We start from the raw sequence: 15,439 nt of genomic DNA, 5'->3' as shown, positions 1-15,439 counted from the left end.
TTACAGACTTGGCTGCTGATCCGGCACATAATGAAGTGTCTCATCTGCTATATACATGGCTGCAGCTGCTGCAGGACCAGGGCTATAGGGGGCGCTGTATACACAGAGACCAATGCAACAAGGAGAAAAACAGGAGCTTTCAATATTTGTGTAAAACATGATATCCAAAAGTTTATTTGAAAAATTCAGACATAAAACACACATATACATACATAAAATCAGGACACCAAGCTGACCTCCCGCAATACATTGAATACCTTAAGTTGTAACCAGCCCATAAGTAACTTCACTTAGATAGGAAGGTATACCCCATCCGTAACCCCTATACAGATCAATATGTAATACTATCCGTAGTTAAAGGGAAGGTGCCATCAAAAAAAATTTTTTTACAGCGATTGAAAAAATGTAAAGAATTAATGTTTACATTTTCTTAAAAAATATTATCATTTGTTTATAATTTATTAAAATATGAAAAATAATTTTAAAAGGTTTGGCATTTCCACTTTTAAACACTAGGGGGAGCAGCTAATGAAATTTGACAAAAACCTAGTGTACAACTAGCTCACATTACTGCACTGCAGTAATTATGGGCGGAGTCTGCTGACGTGTGTGATGTCTCCTCTCCTCCCCTTCTGGGTGTTTGCTAAGGGATAAGAGAGGATGATATTCAGGAACCCAGTGAGCAGCCATTTTGTTGGTGACTGCAGAGTTATATTGACAAGTATAAGCAATAAATTACTTGGCACTCAGGAGAATTTTTTCATGATAAGAGGTGAACAATTCGTTTATTTGGTGCATCCAGTTCAAATTTAAACGTTTTCGGTCTAATCACAAGACCTTCATCAGAAATCGTTTTTTGAATACTGTAGTTAGTATACATGTAGAAAAAACACAGAGATATCCTTAAGAGAAAATTTCATGATGCACAATATCCATACAAACATGATAGAGCCTAGTCAAAATAATAACATAATACATCACTTGTTATATGACAGACAACAACAGTGGAGGTCTTAGCGGATCCGGCCTGGTGTTCCGTGAGTCGTGAGCTTCGTTCAGGGGATACTATAGACTGTGAACGTGTATAGGAAAATTGTACAGTGACGATAATATATCCTGCCAAGGGATAAACCGAGCGAGAGGCAGAATGACCATCCGCAAAGGATGCAGAGTATGAGGTGACCTCCCAAGACACGGGGTCACAGAGCTAGAGTGCAAGGTGAAACTGGCCTAAAATACAAGAGTAAAAACAAGAGTAAAAACAAAAGCACATGAGTATACACATTAATGCCATCGTGCAGATACCGTGCAGAGTGATTTTGGCGTGGGGCCCTGTAGCGCTACTGCTCCTGCGAGTATCTCGCCTCTCCATAGCGCTTATCCCCCGCACCTTTGGACTCCCAGGTAACAGTGGCTGCATCAGGGCATTCTCCCTGTCTCGGACTCTTTAGCCATTTTTATGCGATATGTCATATTTCTTCTTCATGTTATGATTCCCAGGCACTCTCATTTTCCGGACCCCGTCCGACGTCGGCACCTTTGTGGGCCCATACATGATCTCTGTGTCTTCCAGGTATTATCTTGAGGCCTCTGGAGGCATATTATCATTATACAGTATACTTATACTTTCTCTGACCAGTATATGCAGGCTCTGGGTGGTCACATACAGGGGCTGGTCCTTGTATCCAGAATATCTATAGGGCCCCACGCCAAAATCACTCTGCACGGTATCTGCACGATGGCATTAATGTGTATACTCATGTGCTTTTGTTTTTACTCTTGTTTTTACTCTTGTATTTTAGGCCAGTTTCACCTTGCACTCTAGCTCTGTGACCCCGTGTCTTGGGAGGTCACCTCATACTCTGCATCCTTTGCGGATGGTCATTCTGCCTCTCGCTCGGTTTATCCCTTGGCAGGATATATTATCGTCACTGTACAATTTTCCTATACACGTTCACAGTCTATAGTATCCCCTGAACGAAGCTCACGACTCACGGAACACCAGGCCGGATCCGCTAAGACCGCCACTGTTGTTGTCTGTCATATAACAAGTGATGTATTATGTTATTATTTTGACTAGGCTCTATCATGTTTGTATTGTAAGGTTTCTCTTACTGAGAGTGTTGGGGGACACTCGCTTAGCCGCGATATTTTAGCACACAGCATGGGTTTTATATCAAAACAGTCCATACGGTTTATTAAGCCACATAAACCGGGTTTAAACACAGTTCATTACATGGAACACAACGGGCACCAACAGTCTCTTTGGTACCTGACGGGAGCTCCTGCTCCACCTTGCCGACTCTTCAACAGCCTTTGGGTAAGCTGCCTAACGGGGATCACCAACTTGCCTGGTCAATACACAGTAGTCAGTCCAGACCTCACCGAAGGACTCCAGCTTCCCCACACAGTAACAGACACCGGCCCAGCAGATCCTGGTGCTCACCTCGTACCCACAGGTCCTGGACCCCGTCCTCCACCTGTTAGCTTAGGTCCTGGACCCCGTCCTCCACCTATCAGCTTAGGTCCTGGACCCCGTCCTCCACCTGTCACAACAGGTCCTGGACCCCGTCCTCCGCCTGTCAGCTTAGGTCCTGGACCCCGTCCTCCACCTATCAGCTTAGGTCCTGGACCCCGTCCTCCACCCATTACCTTAGGTTACCAGGATCACGCCAGTGGCCTAGTCCATGTTCTCAGGTGCTTGTGGGACCCTGGTCATTCCCAGGCCAATCCAGCACCTTCACCTCGTTCTCTGGTGCTTGCAGGACCCTGGTCATTCCCAGGCCAATCCAGCAGCATTCAGGACCCTAGTCATTCCTAGGACAGTCCTGCATCTTCGGGACCCTAGTCATTCCTAGGACAGTCCCCGGGACCCTAGTCATTCCTAGGACGGTCCCACCGGTCAGCGTTGTTCGATCTCAGGTGCTCTCCGGACCCCAGTCATTCCTGGGCCAATCCAGCACCATTCGGGACCCTAGTCATTCCTAGGACAATCCCCGGGACCCTAGTCATTCCTAGGACAATCCCCCCGGCCAGGTCCATACACAGGAACCACACAGGTTTCACACAGGACCTGCCGGACACGCCTCTCATGTGACCCACAACCTGGTCACATTATATACCTGAAACCACACCCCTGGATGGGTGTGTGGATGTGTGGCTAGTCTGACCCTCCCGTCTCTCATGACTAGCCTAGTAAGTCACCCAAACTTAACTATACACATTGCAACAAAACTCTTGAGGGACTACAGGTCCCAGCATAACCACAATACATCTGACTTACTACGCAGACTCCTTCCGCGACACACATCGGCCATTCATAACACTGCCGATTACAGGTACACCATGAATATCACCACCACAGATACGCTTCCATGCATATCTCACAGAGCGCACATAGCGCCCCCTAGCTACCACAGGGGTCACTACACCATCACATATATCACAGTATGGATATTGTGCATCATGAAATTTCCTCTAAGGATATCTCTTTGTGTTTTTTCTACATGTATACTACAGTATTCAAAAAACGATTTCTGATGAAGGTCTTGTGATTAGACCGAAAACGTTTATATTTGAACTGGATGCACCAAATAAACGAATTGTTCACCTCTTATCATGAAAAAATTCTCCTGAGTGCCAAGTAATTTATTGCTTATATTTGATGGGTTGGATACCTAACTTGTGCACCTTCAAGAAGCCCTGAATGCCGTGTCTTCTATTATTATATTGACAAGTAGACAGTCACCGAGGATGGCAGGCAGCAAGGATTCTGGGAGATATGTGGTGGAGAGAGCAGGGTGACAGCAGCACAGAGTATTTCAGGAGAGCAGTGTGCAGGTCTATGGGGGGCACCCTGTTCGGTGCATGGAGCAGCCAGGGAGTCTGTCTTTATACACATGGATAGACCGTCTGCTTGTCTGCTCCACAAAAATCCAGGAAACATTTCTGCGGATTGATGGCCTGCTCTGATCCAGACTTTGCATGCAAAGACCCCATTCCCCTCCTCAGATCCTGTCTTCTCCATCATGTCCTGGCGATATGTGAAAGTGAGACGACAGGCGCAGTCCGGGGTGACGCTGGGAAGGAAATGTAGCCATATAGTAACGATAAAAATGAGACCCCTCTCTTCAGCTGCCTCACCAGCCCTGACTGCACCTAACTGGAGGGCATGCTGCCCCCTCTATTACCCCAGACCCGTGTGCAGGTGCTCAGCCAGAACCATCCTAGAATGGGTCCCCTTTATGAAGATAATACTGCCACAGTGTTCTCACATAATACCGCCATATATATCACACATAATACTGTCCTATAGTTCTCACATAATACCATCATATAGATTGCAAATAACGACGCCATAGTGTTCTCACATAATACCGCCATATAGATCTCACATAATACCACCATATAGATCACACATATCGCCATGTAGATCACTCATAATACCGCCATATAGAGCACACAATACTGTCCTATAGTTCTCACATACCATCATATAGATCGCAAATAACGACGCCATAGTGTTTTCACATAATACAGACATATAGATCTCACATAATACCGCCATATAGATCACACATAATATCGCCATATAGATCACTCATAATACCGCCATATAGAGCACACATAATACCGCCATATAGATCTCACATAATACCGCCATATAGATCACACATAATATCGCCATATAGATCACTCATAATACCGCCATATAGAGCACACATAATACCGCCATATAGATCTCACATAATACCGCCATATAGATCACACATAACGGGGGAGAGGAGTGCATAGGAGAGGATTAGATACACAGCTCAGCAGTCAGTATCACACAGGACAGTATTAGATACACAGCTCAGTCAGTATCATACAGGATAGGATTAGATACATGGCTCAACCGTCAGTATCACAAAGGATAGCATTAGATACACAGCTCAGCACAGTAACACACAGAATAGGATTAGATACATGGCTCAGCACAGTAAGGGTACTGTCACACTCTGCAACTTTCCAACGATCACGACCAGCGATACGACCTGGCCGTGATCGTTGGTAAGTCGTTGTGTGGTCGCTGGGGAGCTGTCACACAGACCGCTCTCCAGCGACCAACGATGCCTAAGGCCCCGGGTAACCAGGGTAAACATCGGGTTACTAAGTGCAGGGCCGCGCTTAGCAACCCGATGTTTACCCTGGTTACCATCGTAAAAGTAAAAAAAAAAAAAAAAAAAAAACACTACATACTCACATTCCGGTGTCCGTCAGGTCCCTCGCAGTCTGCTTCCCGCTCTGAGTGCCGCCGTAAAGTGAAAGCAGAGCATAGCGGTGACGTCACCGCTGTGCTCTGCTCTTACTTTCCAGCCGGCAGTCAGTCAGTGCGGGAAGCAGACTGCAAGGGACCTGACGGACACCGGAATGTGAGTATGTAGTGTTTTTTTTTTTTTACTTTTACGATGGTAACCAGGGTAAACATCGGGTTACTAAGCGCGGCCCTGCGCTTAGTAACCCGATGTTTACCCCGGTTACAAGCGAACGCATCGTTGGATCGGTGTCACACACACCGATCCAACGATGACAGCGGGAGATCCAGCGACGAAAGAAAGTTCCAAACGATCTGCTACGACGTACGATTTTCAGCAGGGTCCCTGATCGCTGCTGCGTGTCAGACACTGCGATATCGTATGGATATCGCTGGAACGTCACGGATCGTACCGTCGTAGCGACAAAAGTGCCACTGTGAGACAGTACCCTAACACACAGAATAGGATTAGATACACGGCTCAGCACACAGTATCCCACAGGAGAGGATTAGATACACATCTCAGCACAGTATCACACAGGGTAGGATTAGATACATGGCTCAGCAGACAGCATCACACAGGAGAAGATTAGATACACGTCTCAGCACAGTATCACACAGGGTAGGATTAGATACATGGCTCAGCAGACAGTATCACACAGGATAGGATTAGACACACGGCTCAGCAGACAGTATCACACAGGAGAGGATAATATACACGTCTCAGCAAAGTATCACACAGGAGAGGATTAGATACACAGCTCAGTTAGTATCACACAGGATAGGATTAGATGCATGGCTCAGCAGACAGTATCACACAGGAGAGGATTAGATACACAGCTCAGCAAAGTATCACACAGGAGAGGATTAGATACACAGCTCAGTTAGTATCACACAGGATAGGATTAGATGCATGGCTCAGCAGACAGTATCACACAGGAGAGGATTAGATACACAGCTCAGCAAAGTATCACACAGGAGAGGATTAGATACACAGCTCAGTTAGTATCACACAGGATAGGATTAGATACACGGCTCAGTCTATCACAGGAGAGGATTAGATGCATGGCTCAGTCAGTATCACAGGAGAGGATTAGATGCATGGCTCAGCAGACAGTATCACACAGGAGAGGATTAGATACACAGCTCAGCAGACAGTATCACACAGGAGAGGATTAGATACACAGCTCAGCACAGTTACACACATGGGAGGAGATAACTGCTCAAAGTCAGCACCACAAAGGATAGGATTAGATTGCCTCTCCCCCTCCCCACTGATACTTACTTCACTGCTCCGCTGCTGAGTCCTTTCTCCCTTCCGTCCTTGGTCTTCTCCTTCTCCTCCTCCTATAACCGCAGGGCTCCTGCGATTATACTGGGAAACTGGAGCTAACAGATGCACTGTGAGCTCCAGGAAGATGGCGCTGATCTCCTGCCTCTGCTGTGATGTGGAGACAGCTCAGGGGGCGTGGCCAGATCACAGCAGGAAGCAGCTCAATGATAGGTATGGGGTCGGACGCCGACCGCTGACTCCTATGCCCAGGGCTGCCGTATTTTCAGAGTGTAAGTGTCATGCAGCTACACTTACACTCCTGCAAAGCAAAATGGCGGCGCCGAGTGGCTGAAAAAAATTAATAATAAAAAAAAAATGTTAAAGTTAAAAAATGTAAATTTGTAAATGTAAATTTGTATTAAAAATAATTGTTTATATAAACAATCATTTCTAATACAAAAAATAAAATGCGGCACCTTCCCTTTAAAAAAAAAATAATAATAACTAAACACACAGGAAAAAAATACTTTATTTGAATAAAGACTCCCCTACACTCCCTTGTTCACCAAATTATTATTAAAAATGGTCACACGAATCTCTGACTGTAATCCAGTAAGGAATATAGACTCCCCCTTTCCTTCGTTTACCAATTACAACTAAATCCAGGAAGTACTGATGGTAATCCAAGAGTGTAATATCCAACAATGTCTATCGAATCCCATGGAGTCTCGTTCTGAGAAGGAGGCTCAAAAGGGTTACTCACAATCAGCGGCAGGCACGAGCATGAGAATTTCCATGCCTAGACGTGAACAGGAGTGAACTATGAAGTCTCGCTCTGAAAACTTTCTCAGAACAAGACTCCATAGGATTCGATGGACGTAGTGGGAGATTACACTCTTGGATTACCGTTTGAACTTCCTGCATTTATTTTTAATAAATTGGTAAACAAGGGAGTCATTCTACAAGTTAAGTATTTTTTCCTGTGTGTCTGTTTTGTAAATATTCACTTACCGAGTTAGCATTGGGGGGTGTCCGATAGATGCCGTCCCATTTCTAACCTCTGGGATTGATGACAGAGGACACTACAAGGCTGACATCAATCCCAAAAGATTACCTAGTTTGCCAAAGCACCAGGGCAAGAGGGAAAAGCCTGGCAAACTGCCAGAATGAGCGCATGTAATCAATGCGCCCTCTCTGGGGTGGCTGTAGGCTGCATTTTTAGGCTGAGAAGGGCCCAATAACCATGGACCTTCCTATCCTGAGAACACTTCGTCCTTAGCTGGTTATCAAAAATGGGGGGACACCACGTCGTTTTTTAAAATTATTTCTTTATTACTACTAAACAAATAAATGAATGAAAAATACTAAGAAATAAATAATAAAAACTAAATGGGGCCCCTCTATTTTTGATAATTAGCAAAGATAAAGCAGACAGTTCAAGGCTGCTGCAAGCAGCTGTCTGCTTTATCTGTGCTTGTTATCAAAAATAGGGGAGAACCTCATGCCTTTTTTTATTATTATTTTTTTGTTTTTACATGGCTGTGATGGGGCCGGAAGTGCTCACACTGGAAAAGCCTGTTGACTGGCTGCACTGCAGACTTTTAACAAGTTTTGTTCTGGCTGTCGAACCCGAACAGTAAGGGCTCATTTCCATTTGCGAGGAAAACGGACGAGTGCAATCCAATAAAAAAAAAAAAAAAAATCAGATTGCACTCGGACCAATGTTATTCAATAGGTGTCTTATCATTTGCGATTTTTTTTCTCAGCCGAAATCGGACTGAGAAAAAAATCGCAGCATGCTGCGTATTGCTGCGATTCTCGGACGAGACTCGCCAATGCAAGTCAATGGGTGCGAGAAAAAAAAAAAAAAAAATCGCATGGAGTACGGACCATCCGTATTCTGTCCGTTTTTTACGGACACCTTACCATTCTGTGGCATAGAACACTGTAAATGGTCCTATAAATGACTGTATAAAAATAGTTGCAGAGAAAAAAAAACGGATTGCATACGGATGTCATACGGATGTAAAACGGATGGTGCGATTAAAAAAAAAAAAAAAATCGCATTGAACTCACATGACAAACGCATGCTTTTCATCCCTTTTTTTCGGTACAGATTACGGACCGTTTTTTCTCTCGCTAGTGGAAATGAGCCCTAAAACTGACTAAGACCGGGATCACACATACGCGAGATACGGCCGAGTCTCGCAGGTGAAAGTCCAGCTCTGGCGCCAGCACTTGGGAGCAGAGCGTGCAGCTCCATGTATTGCTGTGCGGCTGCACGCTCCGCTCCAGAGTGCCAGAGCTGGGTTTTTACCTGCGACACTCGGCCGTATCTCGCGTATGTGTGATCCCGGCCTTAAAGAGAAGTCCGGGAACGGACCCAAAACATTAGTGTTCAGGTTCGCACATCACTAGCAACCAATGATTTTCTCAGACAAATCTTTAGCTTCTTCATAGAGAAGGAGCACTCCAACCAATGGACTTTACTATCACTAGCAATAGAAATTTCACACAAGGAACCACTAGTTTATACAATGTAGTGTCTGGGATCTGTACAACTGCATCCATCTCTCCTTTGTTACAGTGTTAAAGATGTTTATTTCACTGTGTAAAAAAAAAAAAAAAAACAAATACACTCATTCCACCCTAAAAAAAAGCACCAAAATCCACAATAAAATTTACATCTGTTAGCATCGGATTTTATTGTTGATTTTGATGAGGAATTCACTCAATGCAATATTTGATGAGGCATGGACCAGCGCTTATAGCAAAAGTGCTGGGTCTGTTTCAGCACAGAGAAAGGCAGCAGTTAGGTATCATTCCATGTCCGTGTTGCACGTACGTATTGTATACGTTTTCTGCATTGATACAACACATACCTATTATAACCTATGGTGCTATGCACATGTCCATTTTTCTACCCGCAGCATGGATAACAAGGAATACAAGACTATGGGTCTGTGAAAAACACGTACTGCACAGGGATAGCAGCCATGTACCATCCATGTGTTTTACCTTGCAAAGTACTGTATAGGAGAAGCTTTGTCATTTTATTCATCCACCTGAGGAAAACACTGATGGTAAAAACGGACACATTGATAGGAAATAAACGGACACACAGATGACAGAATGATGGTAAAAACAGACACAGTGATGACACACAGATGGTAAAAACGGACACTGATGACACACTGATGGTAAGACAGGACACACTGATAAAAACGGACACAGATGACACTGGTGGTAAAAACAGACACTGATGGTAAAAAAGGACACACTGATGGTAAAAACGGACACACTGATGGTAAAAACGGACACACTCATTGTAAAAAACGGATGCACTGATGATACACTGATGGTAAAAACGGACACTGATGACACAGATGGTAAAAACGGACACTGATGGTAAAAATAGACACACTCATTGTAAAAAACGGATGCACTGATGATACACTGATGGTAAAAACGGACACTGATGACACAGATGGTAAAAACGGACACTGATGGTAAAAATGGACACACTCATGGTAAAAACGGATGCACTGATGATACACTGATGGTAAAAACGGACACTGATGACACACAGATGGTAAAAACGGACACTGATGGTAAAAACGGACACTGATGGTAAAAAAGGATGCACTGATGATACACTGATGGTAAAAACGGATACACTGATGGTAAAACAGGACACTGATGATAAAAACGGACACAGATGATACACTGACGGTAAAAACGGACACAATGATGACACAGATGGTAAAAACGGACACACTGATGACACACTGATGGTAAAAACAGACACACTGATGGTAAAAACAGACACACTGATGACCCACTGATGGTAAAAATGGACACACTGATGGTAAAAATGGACACAATGATGGTAAAAACAGACACACTGATGGTAAAACAGGACACTGATGATAAAAACGGACACAGATGATACACTGATGGTAAAAACAGACACAGTGATGACACAGATGGTAAAAACGGACACACTGATGGTAAAAACTGACACACTGATGGTAAAAACAGACACACTGATGGTAAAAACAGACACACTGATGACACACTGATGGTAAAAACAGACACACGGATGGTAAAAATGGACACACTGATGACACAGACGGTAAAAATGGACACAATGATGGTAAAAACAGACACACTGATGGGAAAAACATACACACATATGCACAACACTGGTTGACACCAGTACCATATTTTACACGTACATGTGAATGAGGCCTTGTAGTTAGAATTAGCACAGCACTCCCCATGCTTGTGCTGCTACCATTTAGGAGATGGTTAGGACATGGAGAACAGGGCACTGATCTCAGACAGGAATAACCATCAGCAGAGCGGAGCCCATTAGGTAGAGTGACTTTGGCCCCGATTCATGAAGACCAGGTTGTTCTTGTCAGGAGCTCCTGATTCATGGAAATGTGCACGCCTCTTTATGAATCTCAAGCATTTGACGATCAGTGTGTGCCATGCCAGAAATCTTACTCCAGTCAGGGACTAGAGTGTGAATTCTGGACTAGGGAATGTCACAGCTTGTCATGAATTAGACGAGCTATGGTGCTACGCCCTCGCTGTGTCCCCAATGCACCCATTTGGCCAGAGCTGGGAGAAACTGGAGTGAAAATGATAAAAGTCACAATATTTTTTAGGCACTACTGCAAGCCGTGCCTAAATTTTGCAAAGCTTTTCAAAGCATTTACCCAGAATTAAGGCATGAAAGGTCTGATAAATCAGCACCTACTTATTAAAAATGTATAGTCACATTTACTATGGGTTGTGGAGGGTCACCTTAAAGAGAACCTGTTAAAAGATGAAAAGTAGACAGGTCTTGCTCTTATTTAACTCCCTATGTGTTTTTTTGTTTTTAACACTGGAATTTCAGAGAAGATATACTTTAGTGATCTGTCCGAGGATCCTAGGCAGAGAGGACACTACTCCGGCGCCACCCCTGGCCAACTTCTCCAAGATGACAGGTCTTTCACTATGAAGGGCCAGTCGGGTGCGGTGGCAGACTAATTTCGTCTCTGCTTAGGGTCCCCGGACGGATCTTTAAACTATATCCTCTCTAAAATGCCGAGTGTTTCAAAGAAAAGTACATCTGCCTGCAAGCGTCCAGCCAGGCTCTGATTCAAGCTGCACATGGTTTGGACTTGCATGAATCGCCTGACAGGTTCCCTTGTAAAAATTAATAATCACTTTATCTGGTGACAGGACCTATTTAAAGCCCATTTCACTAGCACTGTACAGTACTTCGCTGTAGAAATTTAGATTGCAGATTCTCCTACTGAAATCCCACAACTAGGATGCAGTATATGAATCCAGCCATAAGTTTATAAAGAATTGGCTACAGCCACTCAATGGTATTAGGAATAGAAAGGTACATTAGTCAGGAGCCACCTCTGGGATCTGCTTCCATCTTTATTATCTGATCTTGAAGGGGTAATCTTACAATGGAAGGCTTCAGAATAGTCATACCAGACAGCAGAGTCCAGGCTGTAGACTGTAGGTCCAATGAACTCGGAGGCAAAAATAGGCAGTGGGTGGTCCAGTTGGGGTACGTGCACATGGTCAGTAAACGCTGCGGGTTGGTTGCTGCGTACCTCTGCAGCGTCCAGATGTTACAGCATAGTGGATGGGATTTCAAGAAATTCCTTCTCCACTATGCGTGCACAGACGCCCGCGGCTCCCCTGCGGAGACGGACATGTGCCGCGTCTTTTCAGACCGCATCATGTCTATTTATCTTGTGGAGATGCCCAGTCTCTGCAAGATAAATATCACCCCCACACAATGTATTGGACACGGTGATTCCACACGGTTCAATGAACACATGCGGATTCACCTGCGTACAAAAGCTGGCAGTGATTTGGATGCAGCGGACATGTGCTGTGCCCAAAGCGCTGCCGATTACTTACAGTGGGGACGTAGCCTTATTATTAGGAAATCTGTGCAGCAAATCAAACTTACCCACCAGAAAATGCTCTGGACATAGGGTATGTGCACACGTCAGGATTTCTTGCAGAAATTTCCTGAAGAAAAACGGAAATTTTCTGCAAGAAATCCACATTTTATTTTTTTTTGCGTTTTTTTCCCGTTTTTTTTTTTTAGCATTTTGCAAGCGAAATTAGCTTGCAGAATACTAAAGTTTTCCAAGCGATCTGTAGCATCGCTTTGAAAACTGACTGACAGGTTGGTCACACTTGTCAAACATAGTGTTTGACAAGTGTGACCAACTTTTTACTATAGATGCTGCCTATGCAGCATCAATAGTAAAAGATAGAATGTTTAAAAGTAATCAAAAAAATAAAAAAAATGGTTATACTCACCTGCAGACAGCCGATCTCCTCAGCGGCGTCCGTTCCTATAGATGATGTGTGTGTGCAGGACCTTCGATGACGTCGCGGTCACGTGAGCGGTCACATGACCGGTCTCGCGACCAATCAAAAGACCGTGACGTCATCGCAGGTCCTTCACCACGCCATCTATAGGAACGGAATCGGCAGCATGCACCTGAGAGGTGGGAACACTCCGGGGGCCATCGAAGGTGAGTATATGACTATTTTTTATTTTAATTCTTTTTTTTTTTTACCAATTATATGGTGCCCAGTCCGTGGAGGAGAGTCTCCTCTCCTCCACCCTGGGTACCAACCGCACATGATCTGCTTACTTCCTGCATGGTGTGCACAGCCCCGTGCGGGAAGTAAGCAGATCAATGCATTCCTAGGTGTGCGGAACCCCGCAATTCCGCAAATTTAATGAACATGTTGCTTTTTTTTCCGTGATGCGATTTTGTCGTGGAAAAAAATGCAACATTTGCCCAAAAAATGCGGAATACCCTGAAAATAATGGGAGGCATATGTTAGCGTTTTTTTCGCGTTTTTATAGCAAAAAAACATGAAAAAAATGCGAAAAATACTGAACGTGTGCACATGGCCATATACTGTAACCCAGCAGCAGACTGTGCCTTCCTGTATAGAGGGGTATGGGTTTCGGTGTTTGTTTTGCAATCAGGCCTATTGGCAGAATACCTCAGCATCCATTCAGACTGTGACCACTCTGTCATAAACCTTACTGCAAACAGAAAAGCAGCGTGCACCTACTCTTATAGAAGTTTTTCACTTCTTTCACAGCTCCTTCTCATACCCCTTGCTTGGCCCCCGATTAAATTATAAGGTCGGGGTCACAATACCGTAGAATACGGACGAGTGCTAGGTGAGAAAACATCTCATAGCACTCGGACCAGTGATAATCTCTCGGACCAGTGTTATCTAGTTTTTCTCCGGCGTATTCTACGTGCGAGGGAAATCGCAATTGTACGCATATATCGTCCAAGTCTCACCAATGCAAGTCTATGGGTGCGAGAAAAAAACACCACACGGACCATCAGCGTGACTTCCAAGAAATATGCACACATTTTCCTCATTTCAAACCATTGAGCCATAAAATTAAGTGGGGAAAGTCAGTGAGAAATGTAAGGCCATACGGATACATAGGTGGGAGAAAATCGCATCCTCACATTGCAGACGCATTACACACGGATGACCATACGGAGAACACTTGTGTGACCCCTCGGCAGGGAGACTCGGACCCATTCTCCATACGTTTAGTGTGACCCCGGCCTAAACCTTATACTCCCTCCCGTGCTGGAACTGTTCCCGCGGGGTCGGCACTAGTTCTCCCGGGACCCTTGTGGTGGGATGACACGTGATGGCGGCGCCCAATCAGCACTGGCGTCACTGTCCCCGTCAGGGTGACCCCAGTGCTGATTGGGCGCCGGGGTCACATGTCACAACAACTGCACCAGAGCCCTGACACAGAAGGGGAGTATAGGCTTCACTATTGGGGCCGAACATTCTGATGGCCGTCCGCCATCTAACTACCTGCGAGCGATATGTAAGCGCGACATCGCCGCCTCTCTCCAAGTCTCCAGCAGATTTCTGCTAGGCGTGCGCAGTGTTCCGATGAAGGAGGGGACACGGGCACCTTGCACTGTCGGACACGTTGGTGACAAGGCTCCTACAAAATCACCACTCTCACACCCACAAGGGTGGGCTTACATGACTGGGGGGCTTAGTCTGGAGAATCTTAGGGTAGGAAGAGGTTGGAATCCAGACATGGGGCAGCTGGCAGGCTCCCTGCACATACATGGCCTCCAGAACACCGTCTGCATGAACCATTCCTCCACTCACAACATAGGAGGTCCAGCAGGCAGAAGCGATGCCCAGTCACGTGACGTGCAGCGATCACGTGCTCTTACCTGCTCTATATACTGCCGCACTCTCTTCCTCAGACGGTCTAAATTCATGATCGCCGTGTACCTCAGGGAGACAGGAGGCGCGCTCACGGCACAGGAGCGCGCTCCCGACCTCCGCCGATCCGCGGGCGACCACAAGCTGGGCTGTGCTAATAGAGTCCACGATCTGCACCGCTCCCCCTCCTATTACTCCCTCTCGGGAGTGTGGCGGTATCAGTAGGGCTGCAGCTGGATGAGTGTTACACACACTGTCCGCCGGGCGGAAACTAAGTCCTAATCCGGAGGTTCCGGGCAACCAGATGAACTCACGTGCAGAGTGATACCTACATATCAATGTGACGGTGACCCCCATATACTTATATAAAGTGTCACCCCCATATACTCCCATATACAGTGACCCCCATATACCCACACATAGTGTGACCCCATACTCACATATAAAGACCCCATATATTCACATATAAAGTGACCCCCCCATATACTTACATATACAGTGACCCCCATATACCCACACATAGTGTGACCCCCATACTCACATATAGAGACCCCATATATTCACATATAAAGTGACCCCCCATATACCCACATGTA

At 45.3% G+C, this 15,439-nt stretch overlaps 1 protein-coding gene across 1 annotated transcript in view; it reads right to left on the bottom strand.

Annotated features, from left to right (window-relative positions):
- CDC16 (cell division cycle 16) overlaps positions 1 to 15,122 on the bottom strand; it is an 85,801-nt gene extending 70,679 nt beyond the window's left edge. The window contains exon 1 of the mRNA XM_077296565.1: positions 14,852 to 15,122. Coding sequence (XP_077152680.1) covers positions 14,852 to 14,899 — 48 coding nt within the window. The 5' untranslated portion in view covers positions 14,900 to 15,122. The remainder of the gene's footprint in view (positions 1 to 14,851) is intronic.
- Positions 15,123 to 15,439: the final 317 nt, after the last annotated feature.

This window comes from Ranitomeya variabilis, chromosome 3 (assembly GCF_051348905.1).
Source record: "Ranitomeya variabilis isolate aRanVar5 chromosome 3, aRanVar5.hap1, whole genome shotgun sequence".
In the NCBI taxonomy this organism is placed as follows: Eukaryota; Metazoa; Chordata; class Amphibia; order Anura; family Dendrobatidae; genus Ranitomeya; species Ranitomeya variabilis.
The sequence above is the reverse complement of the archived record's forward strand: the minus strand, read 5'-3'. Positions and strand labels throughout refer to the sequence as shown.